Here is a 23,596-nt window from a genome sequence, read left to right as displayed (position 1 = left end):
CATTTATTTATAGCGCAGGTGGCGGGTGATGAATACTTCCATCGGTTGCCGCCTGCTCTCGCTGTTATTAGTGGCAGCAGGCATAGGCTGATGGGAGTAATAGTCCCATCAGTCGCTGCCTGCCCTCATTGCTATCACTTGAATACAACTTTCATCATTCTCCCCTGCTCGCTCTGTTCGCCGGCAGAGCAGCAGGAGAATGATGTGAGTCGTCTTCAGCACCTGGCATTGGGGAACAGCACTAACTCTACCACTGTTTCTCAGGCGCCGGTACGTGTGGTACTGATGCAGCACACGGTTGCCACATGTGCCACAAGTATGACACACATGAACACGGATATCTCCGGTACTGGAAATATCAGGTCGTGTAAAACCGGCCTCAGGCAGTACTTCTGTAATTTACAATTGAGCAGGCTTGCGTTGCAATACTAGTTTCCATTTGTGATGTCTGGGACATAACTGACAGGCTGTAGATCTCCATAGATCTCCATAGAGAGCAGATATATATGATATGTTGTGATTTTGGCCAAAGGTATTTATAATTTTTTTCTAGTCCTAGACTAACCCTGTCTTTTTCCCAAGACTATAACCTTGTGCAGTTTTAGAAGTACAGGATGAATTGGGCATTTAGAGTTTTTACTGTAAAACTGGCTGCAGCAGGAGCCTCCCCCCATTGCTTTGTCTACAGTAAGACAAAAAAATGAAAATGGAACAAGGCAGAAGATTAACCGCTGTGATCTCTGCAGGATTTCGACAAGACTGATAGCTTGCCAAGAAGAAAATCTCACAGCCTAATAAACAGTATTTGGCAAGGTTATCTTCTGCCACTTTAGTATTTTTAAGATGGTCATAGACAACATTTTTTTTATTTTTATTGGTAATGGCAGTTGATAACTTCTGAGGGAAACTTGGTTTAGACAAGATGGGTTTTCATGTTTAATCTGTTCTGAGAGCCGATTATTTTCCCTGTTTTACTGAAATAACATTACCCATAATTGACCAGTCACTAAAGTATTTGGAGAACCTCTTGTAATTTTCTGTACCCGTGACCTCCTTGTGTAATGGAACCTTCAGAAATGGTTGATCCTTTTTATGATTGCTCATATTGTTTGTGCAGCTCTCTGTGGTGGCGATGGGCCTCAATCTGTACAGAATGTCAATGGAAGGACCTCTGAGCAAGCTCCTAGCGGACATGAACTTGTTCCACAACCTGGAATCTCTGGCTTACTGGCAGAACCAGTTTAATAACGTGGCTGCAGTCACTGTCTTCTTCGCTTGGGTTAAGGTAACAGTTCCCATTATACGCATTCTATTATTAGGTGGCTTTTAGCTGCAGCAGTCCTGTGGCTCTGCAGTCTTTCTGCTATTCCTTGGCATAATCAAGTCTGGTTAACCTACAAGACAACGCAGCTATTAAGACAGACTGTGATCGATTGTAATGGCCACACTTTTTTGCAGGTGAAACAGCTGTTGCACTGCAAGAAATACATGTATACCTCTGCCTAAACATTTTGAAGCCTCCAAAGTTTGCCACTGAACATAACTGTTTAGCATAATGTCCCATCAGATGGCCGTATAAATTGGACCAAGATCAGAATGCAGTGCACGGACTAGCCGGTGGCTTTCCCAACCCAAGCGTGACAGCTGCATAGAAGAAAATGAAGCTGTCACGTTTGAGTCAGGGGAGCCACCGGCCAGACCATGCACTGCATTCTGATCTTGGTCCGATGTACAGTGGGTAAGGAAACTATTCAGACCCCTTTAAATTTTTCACTCTTTGTTTCATTGCAGCCATTTGGTAAATTCAAAAAAGTTCATTTTTTTCTCATTAATGTACACTCTGCACCCCATCTTGACTGAAAAAAAACAAATGTAGTAATTTTTGCAAATTTATTAAAAAAGAAAAACTAAAATATCACATTTTCAGGTCTCTCCAGAGAGGCTCAATTGGGGTTAGGTCAGGGCTCTGGCTTGGGCCAGTCAAGAATGGTCACAGAGTTGTTCTGAAGCCATTTCTTTGTTATTTTAGCTGTGTGCTTAGGGTTCATTGTCTTGTTGGAAGGTGAACCTTCTGCCTAGTCTCAGGTCCAGAGCACTCTGGAAGAGGTTTTCATCCAGGATATCTCTGTACTTGGCCGCATTCATGTTTCCTTCAATGACAACCAGTCGTCCTGTCCCTGCAGCTGAAAAACACCCCCATAGCATGATGCTGCCACCACCATGTTTCATTGTTGAGATTGTATTGGGCAGGTGATGAGCAGTGCCTGGTTTTCTTCACACACACCGCTTAGAATTATCACCAAAAAGGTCTACGACCAGAGAATCTGATTTCTCATAGTCTGGGAGTCCTTCATGTGTTTTTTAGCAAACTCTATGCAGGCTTTCATATGTCTTGCACTGAAGAGAGTCTTCAGTCGGGCCACTCTGCCATAAAGGCCCGACTGGTGGAGGGCTTCAGTGATAGTTGAATTTGTGGAACTTTCTCCCACCTCCCTACTGCATGTCTGGAGCTCATCCTTCTTTACCTGTCTCACAAAGGCTCTTCTCCCACGATTGCTCAGTTTGGCTGGACGGCCAGTTCTAGGAAGACTTCTGGTGGTCCCAAACTTCCTCCATTTAAGGATTATGGAGGCCACTGTGCTCTTAGGAACCTTGAGTACTGCAGAAATTCTGTTGTATCCTTGGCCAGATTTGTGCCTTGCCACAAGTCTGTCTCTGAGCTCCTTGGCCAGTTCCTTTGACCTCATGATTCTCATTTGGACTGACATGCACTGTGAGCTGTGAGGTCTTATATAGACAGGTGTGTGCCTTTCCAAATCAAGTCCTATCAGTTTAGTTAAACACAGCTGGACTCCAATGAAGGAGTAGAACATCTCAAGGAGTTTCACAAGGAAATGGACAACATGTGACTTGAGTGTCTGAGCAAAGGGTCTGAATGCTTATGACCATGTGATATTTCAGTTTTTCTTTGCAAAAATTTCTACATTTCTGTTTTTTTTTCAGTCAAGATGGGGTGCAGAGTGTACATTAATGAGAAAAAAAATAACTTTTTTGAATTTACCAAATGGCTGCAATGAAACAAAGAGTGAAATATGTAAAGGGGTCTGAATACTTTCGGTACCCACTGTATATGTCTATCTGACTGCACCCCTATGGAATGTAATTGTATCTATACTGACACTTTGTAATTTTCTTTCCAAAAGCTCTTTAAGTTTGTGAACTTCAACAGAACTATGACTCAGTTGTCAACCACCATGTCTCGCTGTGCAAAGGACATTCTAGGTTTCTCCATCATGTTTTTCATCATATTCCTTGCATACGCCCAGTTTGCCTACCTTGTGTTTGGCACCCAGGTTGACGACTTCAGTAGCTTTCAAGACTGCATGTAAGTAGTTATTCCTATGCAATTTGTATTCAGAGTTTAGTTATAAATATTTGAGGTCCAGATTTTTTTATCTGAAATGGTGAAGTATCTTATAGCGAGTACTATATACAGTCATGGCTACAAGTTTTAGCACCCTTGAAACTCCATCTCCATAGATCTTGATGTTTCTTTGTCCACGGTGCACAACATAATGAAGAAGTTTACAACCCATGGCACTGTAGCTAATCTCCCTGGATGTGGATGCCAGAGAAAAATCAATGAAAGGTTGCAAAAGAAGGATAGACTGGATGGTGAATAAGCAGCTTCAATAAAGTTCCAAAAAAATTAAAGCTGTCTTGCAGGCTCAGGGTGCATCAGTGTCAGTGGGAACAATAGCGTCGACATTTGGATGAAATGAAACGCTACTGCAGAAAACCCAGGAAGACCCCACTGCTGACACAGAGACATAAAGCTAGACTGCAGTTTGCCAAAAGGTACGCGAGTAAGCCAAAATGCTTTTGGGAAAGTGTCTTGTGGACAGATGAGACCAAGGTAGAGCTTTTTGGTAAAGCGCATCATTCTACTGTTTGCTGAATAGAATAGAATGAGGCCTACAAAGAAAAGAATACCGTACCTACAGTCAAATATGGTGGAGGTTCAAAGATGTTTTGGTGTTGTTTTGCTGCCTCTGGCACTGGGTGCCTTTTACTGTGTGCAAAGCATCATGAAATTTGAAGATTACCAAAGGATTTTGGGTCAATGTAATGCTTAGTGTCAGAAAGTTGAGTTTGGGTCCTATGTCATAGGTCTTGCAGCAGGAGAATGACCTCAAATATACTTAAAGAAGCACGCAGAAATTATTGAAAACAAAGCACTGGAGAGTTCTGAAGTGACCAGCAATGAGTCCGGATTTAAATTCCATTGAACACCTGTGAAGAGATCTTAAAATTACTGTTGAGAGAAGGCACCCTTCAAATATGAGGGACCTGGAGCAGTTTGCAAAAGAAGAGTGGTCCAAAATTCCAGTTGAGAGATGTAAGAAGCTTGTTGATGGTTATAGGAAGCAATTGAATGCAGCAATTTATTGCAAAGGGTGTGCAACCAAATATTAAGTTGAGGGTGCTAACAATTTTGTCTGGGCCATTTTTGGGGTTTTGTGTGAAGTTATGTCCAATTTTCCTTTTTTTTCTTTTTTCTGTATTGTCACCACCGGACAACCTACTGTTCACTCAAGTGTCATGATTAGTGTTGAGCGATACCGTCTGATACTTGAAAGTATCGGTATCGGAAAGTATCGGCCGATACCGGCAAAGTATCGGATCCAATCCGATACCGATACCCGATACCAATACAAGTCAATGGGACTCAGGTATCGGACGGTATTCCTGATGGTTCCCAGGGTCTGAAGGAGAGGAAACTCTCCTTCAGGCCCTGGGAACCATATTAATGTGTAAAAGAAAGAATTAAAATAAAAAATATTGCTATACTCACCTGTCCGACGCAGCCGGGACCTCAGCGAGGGAACCGGCAGCGTTGTTTGTTTAAAATTCACGCTTTTACTTGGTTACGTGAGGTCCCGGCTTGTGATTGGTCAGGGCGGCCATGTTGCCGGGACGCGGACCAATCACAGCAAGCCGTGACGAAATTACGTCACGGCTTGCTGTGATTGGTCCGCGTCCCGGCAACATGGCCGCCATTAACCAATCACAAGCCGTGACGTCACGGGAGGCTGGACACGCGCGTATTTTGAAAAGCGCGCGTGTCCAGCCTCCAGTGACGTCCCGGCTTATGATTGGTTAATGGCGGCCATGTTGCCGGGACGTCACTGGAGGCTGGACACGCGCGCTTTTCAAAATACGCGCATGTCCAGCCTCCCGTGACGTCACGGCTTGTGATTGGTTAATGGCGGCCATGTTGCCGGGACGTCACTGGAGGCTGGACACGCGCGCTTTTCAAAATACGCGCATGTCCAGCCTCCCGTGACGTCACGGCTTGTGATTGGTTAATGGCGGCCATGTTGCCGGGACGCGGACCAATCACAGCAAGCCGTGACGTAATTTCGTCACGGCTTGCTGTGATTGGTCCGCGTCCCGGCAACATGGCCGCCCTGACCAATCACAAGCCGGGACTTCACGTAACCAAGTAAAAGCGCAAAATTTAAACAAACAACGCTGCCGGTTCCCTCGCTGAGATCCCGGCTGCGTCGGACAGGTGAGTATAGCGATATTTTTTATTTTAATTCTCTTTTTTACACATTATTACATTAATGTTGTTGCGATACCCGATACCACAAAAGTATCGGATCTCGGTATCGGAAATTCCGATACAGCAAGTATCGGCCGATACCCGATACTTGCAGTATCGGAATGCTCAACACTAGTCATGATTCCATCCTATTCGGTGTTCATTATATCAGCATTTTCTACTGTGCTCTTCTGTCTGGTACCAAATAGAAAAATATTTAGAATGGAGAGTCCTCAGTGGTTGATACCTTTTAATGGCTAACTGAAAAGATGGTAACAAATTGCAAGCTTTCGAGACTACACAGGTCTCTTCATCAGGCAATGACTAAAACAAATTCTAAAGAATCACATATTTATGGACAGCAGCATAGGAAAAAAAACAAAAAAGGGAAAAACCATGGATAAGACAGGTGACATGAAGCAGAATTACCATGGGTGATAAACCGTTATGTCCATATTTGGTACCAAATAGAAATTTCATGCATCATTTTCAAAAGTCAAAGACTTTCAAAGCAAAAATGCTGTGGACCCCCTTATAACCCAGGAAAACCGTGTGAAAAGGGTCTTCAAATATCTCAGTCCAAGTTTTGAAGCCCTTAAAACGGTGTCCTAAGACTAAAGCCCCACTTTAGATGGCTGTTGGGAAACGATGGTTATTCCGATCATTCGTCCACAGCAATCTTCTTCTCCGTCTCCCACATACATAGGAGTGCTCTGCCAAGTGCTCCTGTGTTCTGTGTTCCAGACATTGCTACTGGCAGCTTATCTAAGAGACAGAAAAAGATTCGCCAGTCTGAAATCAGACATGGCAGATCCTTCACTTCCCCAATGATCATCGGTCCGGGGCCCCATATACAGTACATCATTATCAGTAGGTTTGGCTGCCATTAGTCTGTGTATGTGACGGCTCCGCTATCTGGACTTCTTGTAGACTGGGGCAATTTCTTTATCGTTGTTCGGTAACCATCCATAAAACATGAGATGTAAAGTGACTATTACCTGTAGGACCTGATCTAATTGAGCTCTATTGACTCTTTCTTTTAGTTTTACTCAGTTTCGCATTCTTTTGGGAGATTTCAACTTCACTGAGATTGAGGAAGCAAATCGAATCTTGGGGCCCATTTATTTTACTTCTTTTGTGTTCTTTATGTTCTTCATCCTTTTGGTACGTGATTTATATTATTTGTTACATTTCCTATCCAGTCACATCTTTTTTTTTTTTACATTAGTTCATTATTTCTTTGTGGATGTCATCAGTCAGTTTATACTGCTATTTAATCTGCGCCCAATGTTAGGTCATTATGATCATACTTTAGTCGTAAGCTCCTGTATACTGGTTTGGTAGCTATATCTTATGACATAGGTGTCAGGCTTTGTCCAGACAAGCGTATTCGACGGACTTGTGCTGTCCGAGTAAAAATCAGACCAATGTAATTCAATGGGGTTGTTCAGATGACCGTTTCCTCACATGAAGTGAGTGTCCGTGTGACAAAAAAAGTCGCAGCACTCAATATTCTCGTTACAATTTTATGGTTGTGCAAAAAAAAACAAAAGCATCCCATATGGATCATCAGTAAAACATCCAATTTTTCGGGATATATCGACATTATTAACCTGGAAAACTGTACTTTATCACAAATATTTTAAAATGTTGATGTATAAAAATGTGCGGCACACAGACGAGAAATACGGACGCACTGATAACGCATGCGTGACAATAGTGATGAAAATCATCCCAAGTTTTCTCGATGGAAATCGGACAATTTTTTTCTACGCTCTCCTGACCTTGGCCTTTAAGTCATTCAAAAAAGATTTTGTTATGGTTGGTCTTCCTCGACCATTAAAACAGATGAAAAGTACAAATTTTCAGTTCCTATGTTACTTGTTATCAATAGTGATGAGCGAACGTTCTGGGATAAGGTGTTTTCCGAGCATGCTCGTGTGCTAACCGAGTGACATCGGCATTCTTGAAAAATACGCTTGAGTCCCCGCGCCTGTATATCTCGTCACTGTTTGACAGCTGCAATATATGCAGGGATTACCGGTTTGTTAGACAATCTCTGCAGGTGTTGCAGCTTTCAAACAGCCACAAGATGTACAGCCGCGGGGACTCGAACATATTATTCGAGCACGCCGAAGATACTCGGTTAGCACACGAGCATGCTCGGATAACATCTTATCCCAGAACATTCGCTCATCACTAGTTCACAAGTGTAAAGATGAAATGACTGAGGCCCACAAATGCTTCTTCACATTTGGGGACGGACATTGTCACATCTGCAGATTGCTTGTTAGGCGCAGAATCCAGGATACTGGCATTAGTCTGTGACTACGTCTGGAAAAATCCGCGTTTGTGTTATTAATCACTGTTTGTCTACTTAACAGAACATGTTTTTGGCCATCATCAGTGACACCTATTCAGAAGTGAAAACTGACATGGCTCAGCAAAAGAGTGAAATGGAACTGGCCGATCTTATTAAAAAGGTAAAGTTTCTAATGTTCTCATTTACTGTAATAACGGGTAGAAGGAGTCGGTGCTGTATTAGCGACCCATGTGTTAGGGCTCATGAAGACGTCCGAGCATGGGACCGCTATTGCATGGACCGGCCGCGGCTCTCCACCCTAAGCGTGTCAGCCTGCATAAATATATGTAGTCGTCACACTCGGATCTAGAGAACCGTTCCCTGTCCATCTATTGTGGCATGAGATCGGACCAAGCTCCACTAATGTCTGCATGAGCCCTTAATCAGATTGGGCACTTAAAGGGAACCTGTCACCCCCAAATGGCTGGTGAGGTAAGCAGTGCAGTGCGCAGGCGCCAGAAAGGTCAGAGAGGCCCGGCGCCTGCGCACTGCAGTACTTTGCTCTGCCCTCAACAAGGCAGACAAAGTACGCCTGCGCCGGAGCCACGGCGTAAAGACCCGAAGAGGACGTCATGGAACGAAGATGGGAGGCGCCGGAGTGGACCGGAGACGCCCATCCGACCGGACCGCAGCGGGACCGCCCCTGGGTGAGTATAATCTAACCTCTTTTTCTCCTCTTTCAGGTTACATCGGCGGCTTATCTACAGCATTACAGAATGCTGTAGATAAGCCCCTGATGCCGGTGAGCTTACCTCACCAGCCATTTTGGGGGTGACAGGTTCCCTTTAAATAGAAAAATGACCCGCACCCCCAAATAGAATAATTCAAGTGTGAACAGGTACGAGCCATAATGACTATTTTTCAACATTTTTTTTAGCTATTTTCTATAGCAGTAATGCAGTTCTAATTTCATATATTAAACGTTTGCATATTTTAGCATTTCAGACTACAGCTGTGTTTTCTTGGTTATATTGAATAGTCGTGACTGCTTGCACCTGTTTGCAGCATTGTAACGCTATTAACCTGCAGATATAGATACAGAGTTAATATGTTAATATCAGAATTTGGACAAAATTTGGCATTAGCCAACATGCGACACTTGACACATCAGTCTCCTGCTCTTTTCTAGCTTTAGTAGCTGACTGACCAGGTTTAAATACAGTAAAGATTTGGGGCAACCTCTAAAATGACAACTCTGGTCAGACCCTATTAACAGAATGGAGGAATTATCTCTATAAGGTTCCAGAATCTCCCCACTAGCCATGGGAACGCTCACCAGAACTTTGCAGCCCCGTAGCCGTATATGAGATTGTTGAATTCTGGTCTGGAGTCCAACAGCCAGTCCATAGAACTATGACCTGCGGATGTGTGAAACTGGCCATAATGGTATAATCACATGTGGCACTAAATGGGGTATTATTACATGTACTTATTAATTACAGGGTTGCAGTAAAGCAATGGTGAAGCTGAAGCTCAAGAAAACGGCAGTGGATGACATATCCGAAAGCCTCCGACAAGGAGGGGGGAAACTTAATTTTGATGAACTACGCCAAGACTTGAAAGGGTGAGATTATTGTAATTATTTTCAACCCTATTATAACTTAATATCGCATATTTGTGCTGTAGTCCCTGGAGGAATACTGTGTTATTTTGGGATATTTTATTTATTTATTATTTTATTGGAATTTTTTTAGTTGGTAAAAATTGAGATGTTCAAAAACTTTTATAGCAGACACATCTGTCATTATTCCTTAAAGTGTAATATTAAAAATAGCAGCCTAAAATGTGTCCTTTCCCAGGGCAGAAATAGCCAACGTCCACCTATAAATAAATGCATCTGGATCCTATTCCTACCAGCTTTTTTTTGACACTTCACTCATCACGACTGTTGTGCTTGGACACATGACAAGTGTGTGAAGGTTCCTGCAATGTCCAATTCATATATATGGCAAATGATAGAACTAAGAATGCAGCTTCTGTGGACAGTACAGCAGTATTATGTTGGTAGACATATCAGGACTGTATACAGCGCTGACCCCTTAGTGATGGAAATCACATATACAGTGAGGAAAATCATTATTTGTTGCACTGCTAATATTGCAAGTTTTCTCACCTACAAAGAATGGAGAGGTCAGAATCTAAAACAGAAAAACACATTGTATGATTTTTAGATAATTAAATATCATCTTATTATATGAAATAAGTCATTGATCACCTACCAATCAGCAAGAATTCTGGCTCTCACTGACCTGGTAGATGTTCTGTAACCAGCCCTCCTAATCCGCACTCATTACCTGTATTCATTCATTGCACCTGTTTGAACTTGTTGCCTGTATTACAGACACCTGTCTACACACTCAATCAGTCACACTCCAAACTCTCCACCATGGCCTGGTCAATGTCCTGAAGAGAGCAGGTACCATAGTCTCAAACATTACCATTAGTAACACACTACGCCGTTATTGATTAAAATCCTGCAGGTCCCCTGTTCACACCAGCACATGTCCAGGCCTGTTTGAAATTCACCAATGACCATCTGGATGATACAGAGGAGGCATGGGAAAGGGTCATGTGGTCAGATGAGACCAAAATAGAACTTTTTGGTATCAAATCCACTTGCTATCTTTGGAGAAAGAAGAAGGATAAGTATAACCCCAAGAACGCTGTCCCAACCATGAAGCATGGTGGGGGAAACATATTTTAGGGGTGCTTTTCTGCAAAGAGGACAAGACGAATGCACCTTATTGAAGGGAGGATGGATTGTGTCATGTATTGCGAGATTTTGATCAACAACCTCCTTCCCTCAGTAAGAGCATTGAAGATGGGTCATGGCTGGGTCTTCCAGCATGACAATGACCCGAAACACACAGCCAGGGTAACTAAGGAGTGGCTCCGTGAGAAGCATTTCAAGGTCCTGGAGAGGCCTAGCTAGTCTCCAAACCTGAATCCAATAGAAAATCTTTGGAGGGAACTGAAACTCAATGTTGCCCAGTGACAGCCCCGAAACCTGAAAGATTTGGAGAAGATCTGTATCGAGGAGTGGGCCAAAATTCCTGCTGCACTGTGTGCAAACTTTGTCAAGGACTACAGGAAACGTCTGACCTCTGTAAATGGAAACAAAGGTTTCTGTACCAAACATTAAGTTCTGTTTTTCTATTGCATCAAATACGTATTTCATGCAATAAAATGCAAATTGTATATGTAAAAATAATACAATGTGATTTTCTGGATTTTTTTTATTTTAACTCCCACAGTTGAAGTGTAGCAATGATAAAAATTACAGACCTCTCCATTCTTTGTAGGTGGGAGAACTTGTAAAATCGTCAGTGTATCATATACTGTATGTATATATGTGTATTTTATATATATATATATATATATATATATCTATATATATCTATATATATCTATATATATATATATATATATATATATATATATATATACATACATAGATATATATATATATATATATATATATATATATATATATATATATATATATATATATATATATATATATATATATACACAGCTCCTTCAAAAATTAAGAGACCACTGCAAAATTTTCAGTTTGTCTGATTTTTCTCTTTCTAGGTATATTTTTTAGTAAAATGTAAATTGTTCTTTTATTCTATAAACTACTGTAATAATAATAATATTAATTTTATTTATATAGTGCCAACATATTCCGCAGCGCTTTACAATTATAGAGGGGACTTGTACAGACAATAGACATTACAGCATAACAATAAACACATTGATCAAAACAGATACCAAGAGGAGTGAGGGCCCTGCTCACAAGCTTATCAACTGCCTATAGGGGGGCTGCCTTATACTTCAGGATCTGCCTATAGGGGGGCTGCCTTATACTTCAGGATCGTCCTATAGGGGGGCTGCCTTATACTTCAGGATCTGCCTCTGCCTCACATCATGTTCTCATACACTTTATGCAGTTAATAGCCCTCTGTGTCTGTACTGCTACATACTTAGGCAGTTAACTGGTTCATGCAGCTTTACGTGAACACCCGAGCCTTACACTATGGCTGGTCCAAATAACTAAAGCAATTGTTACCATCCACCTCTCGTGTCTCCCCTTTTCCTCATAGTTTGTAAGCTTGCGAGCAGGGCCCTCATTCCTCCTGGTATCTGTTTTGAACTGTGATTTCTGTTATGCTGTAATGTCTATTGTCTGTACAAGTCCCCTCTATAAGTTGTAAAGCGCTGCGGAATATGTTGGCGCTATATAAATAAAATTATTATTATTATTATTATTAACTATGAGGAAAAAGGGGGAGACACGAGAGGTGGATGGTAACAATTGCTTTCGTTTTTTGGACCAGCCATAGTGTAAGAATCGGGTGTTCATGTAAAGCCAGTTAAACAGCCAAAGTATGTAGCAGTACAGACACAGAGTGCTATTAACTGCATAAAGTGTATGAGAACATGATGCGAGGAATCTGATTATGGTGTAAGTTTTTTTAATAGGCCACACAGGGATAGTTAGGTTAATGCGTTGAGGCGGTAGGCCAGTCTGAACAAATGCGTTTTTAGGGCACGCTTAAAACTGTGGAGATTGGGGATTAATCGTATTAACCTGGGTAGTGCATTCCAAAGAATCGGCGCAGCACGTGTAAAGTCTTGGAGACGGGAGTGGGAGGTTCTGATTATTGAGGATGCTAACCTGAGGTCATCAGCGGAGCGGAGGGCACGGGTAGGGTGGTAGACTGAGAAAAGGGAGATGTAGGGTGGTGCTGAGCCATGGAGTGCTTTGTGGATGAGGGTAATACTTTTGTACTGGATTCTGGAGTGGATGGGTAACCAGTGTAGTGATTGGCACAAGGTAGACGCCGGCATCTACAAGGCGCGGGAGCTCCGCTATTCAAGACACACTACACAGGTCCTGCACACAGGCAGCATACAGCCATTGGCCTTTGTTTACCCTATCAGCAATTAGCACTATCAATGTATCCAAAACTAAGGATTTGCTACATTTACGTATCATTACCACCATACTAAGCGATGGTATGATTAAGGCTAGGGTCACATTGCGTTAATGTGACCGCGTTAAACGGACTACGTTACACCGCGGCATAACGCGGGTTAACGTAGTCCGTTAACGCCGCCATTGCCTCTAATGGTGATCGCGTCGCTAGCGCCCGCCCACATTGGGCGGGCGCTAGCGATGTGCCGTTCTTCTGTAGCGCGCCTCGGACGCTGCTTGCAGCGTCCGCGGCGCGCCCGAGGTCCGTTCCCCCGCTCTCGCAGATCGGGGATCTGCGCTAGCGGGGACGTTTAACGCGACCCCGAAAAAGACATTGCGTTAGCGCAATCTGCTAGCGCTTAGCGCTAAACGGATTGCCCTAACGCAATGTGACCCTAGCCTAAGACTCGGGAGAGTCGAAACGTCATGTGTTATTACATTAGGTCGCTTATCCAATGTTTGTAGATGTGCTCCCATGTGTTACTTATATTGAGTTATGTCTAAATAAAGAGAAGAGGTGTATAATTGGGTGTCGTCAGCATAGAGATGGTACTGGAAACCAAATCTACTGATTGTTTGTCCAATAGGGGCAGTATACAAAGAGAAGAGGAGGGGGCCTAGGACTGATCCTTGAGGAACCCCAACAGTAAGGGGAAGGTGAGAGGAGGAGGAACCAGCAAAACATACAGTGAAGGATCGGTCAGAGAGATAGCAGGAGAACCAGGAGAGAACGGTGTCCCTGAGGCCGATGGAGTATAACATAGTGAGGAGGAGCTGTATCTGAAGTTCCAAGCAATAAATTTTTGTTTTTATTTTCTGAAAATGAGAAATGGTCAAAATAACAAAAAAATGCATTGCTTGAAGACCTCAAGTAATGCAAAAAAAAAAACAAGTTCATAATCATTTAGAAACAACAATACTAATGTTTTGTTTTACCTCAGGAAGAGTTCAGAAATCAATATTTTGTGGAATAACCATGATTTTTAATCATAGCTTCCATGCGGCTTGTCATGCTTTCCACTAGTCTTTCACACTGCTTTTGGGTGACCTTATGCCACTCCTGGTACAAAAATTTTAAGCAGTTCTTTGTTTGGTGGCTTGTGAATATCCATCTTCCTCTTGATTACATTCCATTGGTTTTCAATGGGGTTCAGGTGTGGAGATTGGGCTGGGCGTTACAGGGATTTGTTGTGGTGGTCCTTCATCCTCACCTTGATTGACCTAGCTGTGTGGCATGGTGCATTGTCCTGCTGGAAAAAACAGTCCTCAGAGTTGGGGAACATTACCTGAGCAACTGTTTTTTCAGGATAACCTTGTATGCGGCTTGAGTCATACGTCCTTCGCAAAGAATAACCTGCCCAATTCCAGCCTTGCTGAAGCATCCCCAGATCATCACCGATCCTCCACCAAATTTCACAATGGGTGCAAGACACTGTGGCTTGTACACCTCTCCAGGTCTCCGTCTAACCATTAGATGACCAGGGGTTGGGCAAAGCTGAAAATTAGACTCATCAGAGAAGATTACCTTAAGGTACCGTCACATTAAGCGACGCTGCAGCGATATCGACAACGATGCCGATCGCAGCAGCGTCGCTGTGTGGTCGCTGGAGAGCTGTCACACAGACAGCTCTCCAGCGACCAACGATGCCGAAGTCCCCGGGTAACCAGGGTAAACATCGGGTTACTAAGCGCAGGGCCGCGCTTAGTAACCCGATGTTTACCCTGGTTACCAGCGTAAACGTAAAACAAACCAAACAGTACATACTTACATTGCCGTGTCTGTCGCGTCCCTCGCCTTCAGCTTCCCTGCACTGTGTAAGCGCCGGCCCTAAAGCACAGCGGTGACGTCACCGCTGTGCTCTGCTTTACGGCCGGCACTGACACATTCAGTGCAGGAAGCTCTGAGCAGCAGCGCGGACGCCGGGGGACGTGACAGACATCAGAGGGTGAGTATGTAGTGTTTTTTTTTTTTTACTTTTACAATGGTAACCAGGGTAAATATCGGGTTACTAAGCGCGGCCCTGCTACCTTTACTCCAGTCCTCTATGGTCCCATCCTTATGGTCTTTAGAAAACATCAGCCTGGTGGCTCTCCTTTGCGTCTCATTGATGACAGGCTTTTTCTAGCTTTACATGACTTGAGCCCTGCCTTTAGGAGCCTGTTACGAACTGTTCTTGCCGTGCACTTCACCCCAGCTGCCATTTGCCATTCCTTTTGTAGGTCACTTAATGTCATCCTCCGGTTGCTGAGTGACATTCGAATAAGATGACGGTCATCCCGGTCAGTGGAGAGTCTTTTTCACCCGCTGCTAGTCTGTACCTTTGTTGTCCCTAATGTATGCTGCTTGACCTTGTTATCATGGACTGCCGTCTTAGAAGTTTTAAGGATAGAGGCAACATGACACTCACTGTGTCCATCTGCCAGTAAAGCCAGAATTGAGCCCTTCTTTTCCTCACTCAAGACTTTTCTTTTCTACTTCTTTGGCATGGTTAAAAGTTATTTTTTCATTCCTATTACTTTTGGGATATTACTAGCACTTGTTTTGCAATCCAGCTTGTACTATTGTGAACACCACAGCAGTAGTTTTATACTTTCCTTTGCTAAATAAGATTTGGTTCAGGTGATCACCTAATCAGAAGCACATTAAGTAGAATGAGGTGTCCTCTGGTTGGAATTCAACTGACACTGGAATGGAATGGCTGTCAGACATGTAGAGAAGCTGAATTCTATAAAACTGTGCAGTGGTCTCTTAATTTTTGCCAGAGCTGTACGTGTGTGTGTATGTAAATATATATATATATATATATATATAATATATATATATACAGTGGGGCAAAAAAGTATTTAGTCAGTCAGCAATAGTGCAAGTTCCACCACTTAAAAAGATGAGAGGCGTCTGTAATTTACATCATAGGTAGACCTCAACTATGGGAGACAAACTGACAAAAAAAAATCCAGAAAATCACATTGTCTGTTTTTTTATCATTTTATTTGCATTTTATGGTGGAAAATAAGTATTTGGTCAGAAACAAACAATCAAGATTTTTTTGGTCGCGGTTGGCCGGGCACGACTAATCACCGAAGTGTTTAAATCCCGCAGCAATATCACTGATTGGTCGCAGCCGGCCGCGTAGTGTATAGCCCAGCCACGTAGTATATAGCACAGCCACGTAGTATATAGCACAGCCACGTAGTATATAGCACAGCCACGTAGTATATAGCAGCCACGTAGTATATAGCACAGCCACGTAGTATATTGCACAGCCTCATAGTATACAGCACAGGCACGTAGTACATAGCACAGCTATGTAGTATATAACACAGCCCACGTAGTATATAGCACAGCGACGTAATATATAGCAGCCACGTAGTATATAACACAGGCATCCACGTAGTATATAGCAGTCACGTAGTATATAGCAGCCACGTAATATATAGCAGCCACGTGGTATATAGCACAGCCATGTAGTATATAGCACAGCGATGTATTATATAGCAGCCACGTAGTATATAACAGACAGCCACGTAATATATAGCACAGCCACGTAGTATATAGCACAGCCACGTAGTATATAGCAGCCACATAGTATATAACAGACAACCACGTAGTATATAGCACAGCCACGTAGTATATAGCAGCCACGTAGTATATAACACAGACAGCCACGTAGTATATAGCAGGCCACGTAATATATAGCAGCTACGTAGTATATAGCACAGCCACGTAGTATATAGCACAGCCACATACCATACAGCAGCCACGCAGTATATAACACAGACAGCCACGTACTATATAGCATAGCCACGTAGTACATAGCAGTCACATAGTATATAGCAGCCACGTTGTATATAGCAACCACGTAGTATGTAACACAGCCCACGTAGTATACAGCAGTGAGGGCACCATATCCCTGTGAAAAAAAAGATTTAAAATAAAAAATAGTTATATACTCACCTTCCATCGTCCAGCGAAGCTGTCCCGCTCCTAGCGATGCGGCCTGCAGCTTCCGTTCCCAGTGATGCATTGCGAAATTACCCAGATGACGTAGCGGTCTCGCGGGACCGCTAAGTCATCTTGGTAATTTCGCATTGCATCTGTGGGAACAGAAGCTGCCGAGAGCATCGAGAGGAGTGGGAAAGCTGCGGAGGCGACGGAAGGTGAGAATAGCATGATTTTTTTAAAAAAATTATTTTTAACATATCTTTTTACTATTGATGCTGCATAGGCAGCATCAATAGTAAAAAGTTGGTCCAGGTTGGGCAACACACTGGAACTGACTGGAGGGGAGTAGGGAGGGGGCACTGACTGGACGGAAGTAGGGAGGGGCCAATTTGCGGCCGGACTGTACCTGTCGCTGATTGGTCGCTGCCTGCCAGCCGCGACCAATCAGCGACGCGGGATTTCCGTTACAGACAGACACAGACAAACAGACGGAAGTACCCCTTAGACGATTATATAGATAGATATATATATAAATATGTATTTATATAGAGAAAAAAAATTACGCAACACTGTTATTGAATAAATCTGGAACTTTTTAATAGATAAATAAAAGGTATATTTTACCCTACCATTGGACTGATCGCTGGAGAAACAAACAAAACAAACAGTTTTTTCTTTACATGTGTGCATTTGTCCCAATCCGTTTACCGTGCGAACTGTAACCACAGGTTGGATGTGTATATATATATATATATATATATATATATATATATATATATATATATATATATATATATTTTTTTTAATACTTGCTTGGTAAAAAGATACCTGTTCAATATCAGATACAGAATTCCTTTTATAAGAAGTCTACATTTGTCTTTCAGGAAAGGCCACACAGATGCAGAAATTGAGGCAATTTTTGCTAAATATGACCAAGATGGGGACCAGGAACTTACTGAGCATGAACATCAGCAGATGAGGGACGATTTGGAGAAGGAGAGGGTGAGCCTCCGGATGCGGCATGCTGTCTTGCCTATTTACTTGTATAGTAGCATCAACTCTGACTATCCTTTTCTTGTATATTAGGAGTATAATATGAATTGTTGTATGTGGAGTTTATTATTCAGAGAAATAGCATTGTATCAAGAAATGTTGAGAACTTACACTTTTCTTTTTTTTTCTTTTAACAAGGTTTTCTTTTAACCACCTTCACAACATTTGAGTTATATATACCTCATGGAAGGGAAGGACTTCCCAACCAATTAAGTATATGTTTCTCACAACGGGGCTGCGGGACTCATAGCCATGGGGGGCCGCCGCCCCCCCCAAACTACGATTTGCTGTTCAATTCTGAACAGCAAATCACAGCATTTTCAGTGTATCAGGCAGTGAAATTGCCTGAAACACTGATGTTCAGCCTACAATCGGAGCCATAAGAGCACCAATCATAGGTTGGAGCCTAGCAACACCGATATCATGATTGATGCTATCGGACTATGTAGTATTGCTTTATGAGTTTAGTTACGGTTAGTGTCAGCTCAGAAAAAAGAATCACATCCGTACGTGCGTCCTACAGCCGTCGAGCGCTGATTGCTGATGCACATTTATTTCTGAGTTGCACAACTCATATGCCAAACTGATGCACTTTACACAACTCACATATGCCACCACATAAAAAATTCACATACGAGGAAAGCACTAGATCAATTCCAGTATAGGGACACTAGTGGAGGGGGGAGTTCCACTGTATAGGCACATCAAGGGCTCACCAAATGTGACATGACGCCCACAGATCATTCCATCAAAGTCTGCACTCCATCCTTTCCGAGCCTGGCTGTGTGCCGAAACAGTAGTTTTCCCCCACAATTGGGATACCTGCATACTCCGGAGAATCTGCACAACACATTTTTGTGGTCTATTGTCTCCTGTTACTCTTGTAAAGTTAAAAATTGGGGCTAAAAGTTACATTGTTGTGGAAAAAATTGTTTGTTTTTTTTAATTTATTTATGTTTTTGTTTTTACTTTCAAAACTCTAAGTTATACATTTCTGTGAAGTCCCTTGGTTCAAGGTGCTCACTACACATCAGCTTAAATTCCTTGGAAGTCTAGTTTCCAAAATGGGGTCACTTGTGGGGGGTTTCCACTGTTTAGGCATATCGGTGACTCTCCAGGCAACATGACGCCTGCAGATCATTCCATCAAAGTCTGCATTCCAAACGTCACTGCTTCCCGTCCGAGCTCTGCCGTGCGCCAGACAGTAGATTTCCCACACATATAGAGTATTTGCGTATTCAGGAGAAATTTCACAATTGTTGGGGTCCATTTTCTTCTGTTACCTTTGTTAAGCTAAAAAATTGGGGACTTATAGATCATTTTTGTGGAAAAAGTGTGATTTATTTTTTTATTTTTTTAAGTATTTCCACGGCTTTACGTTACAAACATCTGTGAAGCAAAATGTAATATGCCAAAAAATAGAAAAAATCCTCTTACTCCTGTTACTGCTCCCCTTTCTAGCCCCTTCACTCATCCGGTCCTCATTTCTGATCTCCGCCACTCGTGCTGAAATCCCCAAGCCTCTCACTGTGAGCTGTCATAACGTGTGCTGTGACCTTTGTGTTGTATGCGGAAGTCACTGTGCGGGGAAGCAGAGGCGGTGAGCTGTGATATCACCTGTATAAATGATGGACCCTATGTTATTTAAATATAGGTGATACCATCATCTAAAAAAAATTATGTCCTAAGCTCTGGGAAAAGGGATTTGGATGTTTGCTCTGAGTGGGCAGTTGAGTTTAACAATGCAGATAGAGTCACTTTATTCTCTGTCGGATATTCTTTTTGTCGGTATCTGCCTATTTGGAACCGGCACCAAAATAGGGTCAACTGCTCTTTGGTGCCCACTTCAGACATGCAAATCATTATGAATTAAGAATGTGCATCACTAAAGTCAATGGCCCCATCAGCACATTGGTCCTAATCCCGTTTTCCATGGCTTCAGACATAAGCCTTGATGGAGCCAATGACGTGACGGTGAGGTGAACAAAACTGAAATATCGATAAGGGATTTATGCAGACAAGTATGGGTTGCTCTTATCCTTGTCTGCGTATCCTCACAGGTCACCAACGCCTTAATATGTTTTCTCTTTAACGTATTAGTGCCAGTGGTATATTTTCTTTTGCTTTTATTGTTTGGGACTGATGTCTAAATATTGCACATGCACTTTATTTGTTTTCTTTTGCATGTTTGCACAGGGCATATACTTTTATGATCTGTTTTGATATTGTCTATACTTAATGCTGCAATACTGCATGTTTGTTGTTTTTGGTCATTAATATTTTTTTTTTACACCTAACAGATTTAGGCTGTGTGCACACGTAGCAGATTTTTTGCGGTTTTTCGCTATAAAAACGCGAAACAAAACGCTCACATTAAGCATCCTATTTAATAGAATGCAATCCACATTTTTTGTGCACATGCTGCGTTGTTTTCCTGAGCGGAATCGCATTCAAGAAAAAAAAGCAGCATGTTCATTAAATTTGCAGAATCGCGGGGATTCTGCACACCTAGGAATGCATTGATCTGCTTACTTCCCGCATGTGGCTATGCCCACCATGCGGGAAGTAAGCAGATAATGTGCGGTTGGTACCCAGGGTGGAGGAGAGGAGACTTTCCTCCACGGACTGGGCACCATATAATTGTTAAAAAAAAAAAAAAAAAGAATTAAAATAAAAAATCGTGATATACTCACTCTCTGATGGCCCCCGGAGTCTTCCCGCCTCTCGGCGCTGCACGCGGCGGCTTCCGTTCCTATAGATGGTGTGTGAAGGACCTGCGATGACGTCGCGGTCACTTGACCGCGACGTCATGGAAGGTCCTGCACACAAAGCATCTATAGCAACGGACGCCGCTGAGGAGATCGGAGGCCATCAGAAGGTGAGAATAACCATTTTTTTTATTTTTTTATTATTTTTAACATTCTATCTTTTACTATTGATGCAGCATAGGCAGGATCAATAGTAAAAAGTTGGTCATACTTGTCAAACACTATGTTTGGCAAGTGTGACCAACCTGTCAATCAGCATTCTGCAAGCTAATTATGCTTGCAAAACGCTAGTGTTTAGCGGGAATATGCATGCCAATTCCGCATGCGATATACCCGCGGCAGGAGTTGCAGAATTGCCGCGGAATTTTCCGCGGCAATTCTGCAACGTGTGCACTTAGCCTAAAAGATTTGACCAAACATTATAATGTTGCGGTCTTGTATATTTCCTTCCTTAGCTACTCATGCTTAACATGTTCTGTTTGGCTTGTCTTTGTTAATAACATTAGGAAAATCCACCAGGTGTGGACTTTACCCTAAAATTCTGTCTAATTAAGCTGTCAAGCAGGAGTGTAGAAAACATTGCAAAATAAAATCACCTGGACTTTGTATTCCAGGAACCATAAACTTTAAAGAGTTTGCTGGCAGCTTGCCTATATAGCTATGTCACTGACCTAGAAAAGTCTCTGCCGGATGTCTAAACCTGTTCCATATATGTGTGTGTGTGTGTGTATGCATGTATGTTCCAAGGGTTATCATCACATGAGTGTGTACATTCTACACACACACACACACACGGGACAGGTTTACACATCTAGCTGAGACTTTATATTTATATATATATTTTATATATATATATATATATATATATATATATATATATATATATATATATATATATATATATACACTCACCGGCCACTTTATTAGGTACACCATGCTAGTAACGGGTTGGACCCCCTTTTGCCTTCAGAACTGCCTCAATTCTTCGTGGCATAGATTCAACAAGGTGCTGGAAGCATTCCTCAGAGATTTTGGTCCATATTGACATGATGGCATCACACAGTTGCCGCAGATTTGTCGGCTGCACATCCCAAAGATGCTCCATACAAGGCAGGATGGATCCATGCTTTCATGTTGTTTACGCCAAATTCTGACCCTACCATCCGAATGTCGCAGCAGAAATCGAGACTCATCAGACCAAGCAACGTTTTTCCAATCTTCTACTGTCCAATTTCGATGAGCTTGTACAAATTGTAGCCTCAGTTTCCTGTTCTTAGCTGAAAGGAGTGGTACCCGGTGTGGTCTTCTGCTGCTGTAGCCCATCTGCCTCAAAGTTCGACGCACTGTGCGTTCAGAGATGCTCTTAGGCCTACCTTGGTTGTAACGGGTGGCGATTTGAGTCACTGTTGCCTTTCTATCAGCTCGAACCAGTCTGCCCATTCTCCTCTGACCTCTGGCATCAACAAGGCATTTCCGCCCACAGAACTGCCGCTCACTGGATTTTTTTTCTTTTTCGGACCATTCCCTGTAAACCCTAGAGATGGTTGTGCGTGAAAATCCCAGTAGATCAGCAGTTTCTGAAATACTCAGACCAGCCCTTCTGGCACCAACAACCATGCCACGTTCAAAGGCACTCAAATCACCTTTCTTCCCCATACTGATGCTCGGTTTGAACTGCAGGAGATTGTCTTGACCATGTCTACATGCCTAAATGCACTGAGTTGCCGCCATGTGATTGGCTGATTAGAAATTAAGTGTTAACAAGAAGTTGGACAGGTGTACCTAATAAAGTGGCCAGTGAGTGTATATAACACACATATATATACGCATGCAATATATGTGCAACATGGGGCTGTTAACTCCAGGAAAAAAAAAATATGTACAGTATGTATACAAATATATAGTGGGGGAAGAAAGTATTTAGTCAGCCACCAATTGTGCAAGTTCTCCCACTTAAAAAGATGAGAGAGGCCTGTAATTGACATCATAGGTAGACCACAACTATGAGAGTCAAAATAAGAAGCCAAATCCAGAAAATCACCTTGCCTGATTTGGCAAGATTTTATTTTGCAAATTATGGTGGAAAATAAGTATTTAGTCACCTAAAAACATGCAAGATTTCTGTCTCTCACAAACCTGTAACTTCTTCTTTAAGAGTCTCCTCTTTCCTCCACTCATTACCTGTTGTAATGGCACCTGTTTGAACTTGTTATCAGTATAAAAGATACCTGTCCACAACCTCAAACAGTCACACTCCAAACTCCACTATGGTGAAGACCAAAGAGCTGTTGAAGGACACCAGAATCAAAATTGTAGCCCTGCACCAGGCTGGGAAGACTGAATCTGCAATAGGTAAGCCATACCTCCCAACTTTAGGGGAAGGGAAAGAGGGACAAAGTCAGTGGCAAATTTTAGGCCACACCCATTTCACAACTAGCCACGCCCCAACCACACCCATTTAGCACTTCTGATCACAATGTTTCGTTAACAATAATTATGAACAAAAAAATATGGCCACACACGACGCTCCATACTGTACAATGGCCATTGGCCACATTATGCTCCATACTGTATAATGGCCCCACATGATGCTGCGTACAGTATACTTGCCCCACGTGATGGTCCATACAGTATAATAGCGCCACATGATGCTTTGTACAGTATAATGGCCCCACACGATGCTGGGTATAGTATAATGGCCACACAATGCTGGGTACAGTATAATGGCCCCACACAATGCTGGGTGCAGTATAATGGCCACACATGGTTACCCCACCCCCATCATTGCCTTCTCCATCAGTACACACAAACACCTTTCACCGCGCTCCCTCGCAGCAGCCGGCAGCTTCCACTCCCACGGCGCTGAATGGTGTCATCC

The 23,596-nt window shown here is 42.6% G+C and overlaps 1 protein-coding gene across 1 annotated transcript in view; it reads left to right on the top strand.

Moving 5' to 3' along the window:
- The window catches only part of PKD2 (polycystin 2, transient receptor potential cation channel), a 58,577-nt gene that overhangs the window by 23,750 nt on the left and 11,231 nt on the right, over positions 1-23,596 (top strand). The window contains exons 7-12 of the mRNA XM_077276454.1: positions 1,118-1,285; positions 3,204-3,385; positions 6,652-6,772; positions 7,993-8,091; positions 9,413-9,534; positions 17,782-17,899. Of these exons, the coding sequence (XP_077132569.1) occupies positions 1,118-1,285; positions 3,204-3,385; positions 6,652-6,772; positions 7,993-8,091; positions 9,413-9,534; positions 17,782-17,899 (810 nt within the window). The remainder of the gene's footprint in view (positions 1-1,117; positions 1,286-3,203; positions 3,386-6,651; positions 6,773-7,992; positions 8,092-9,412; positions 9,535-17,781; positions 17,900-23,596) is intronic.

Source organism: Ranitomeya variabilis, chromosome 1 (assembly GCF_051348905.1).
Source record: "Ranitomeya variabilis isolate aRanVar5 chromosome 1, aRanVar5.hap1, whole genome shotgun sequence".
In the NCBI taxonomy this organism is placed as follows: domain Eukaryota; kingdom Metazoa; phylum Chordata; class Amphibia; order Anura; family Dendrobatidae; genus Ranitomeya; species Ranitomeya variabilis.
The sequence above is the reverse complement of the archived record's forward strand: the minus strand, read 5'-3'. Positions and strand labels throughout refer to the sequence as shown.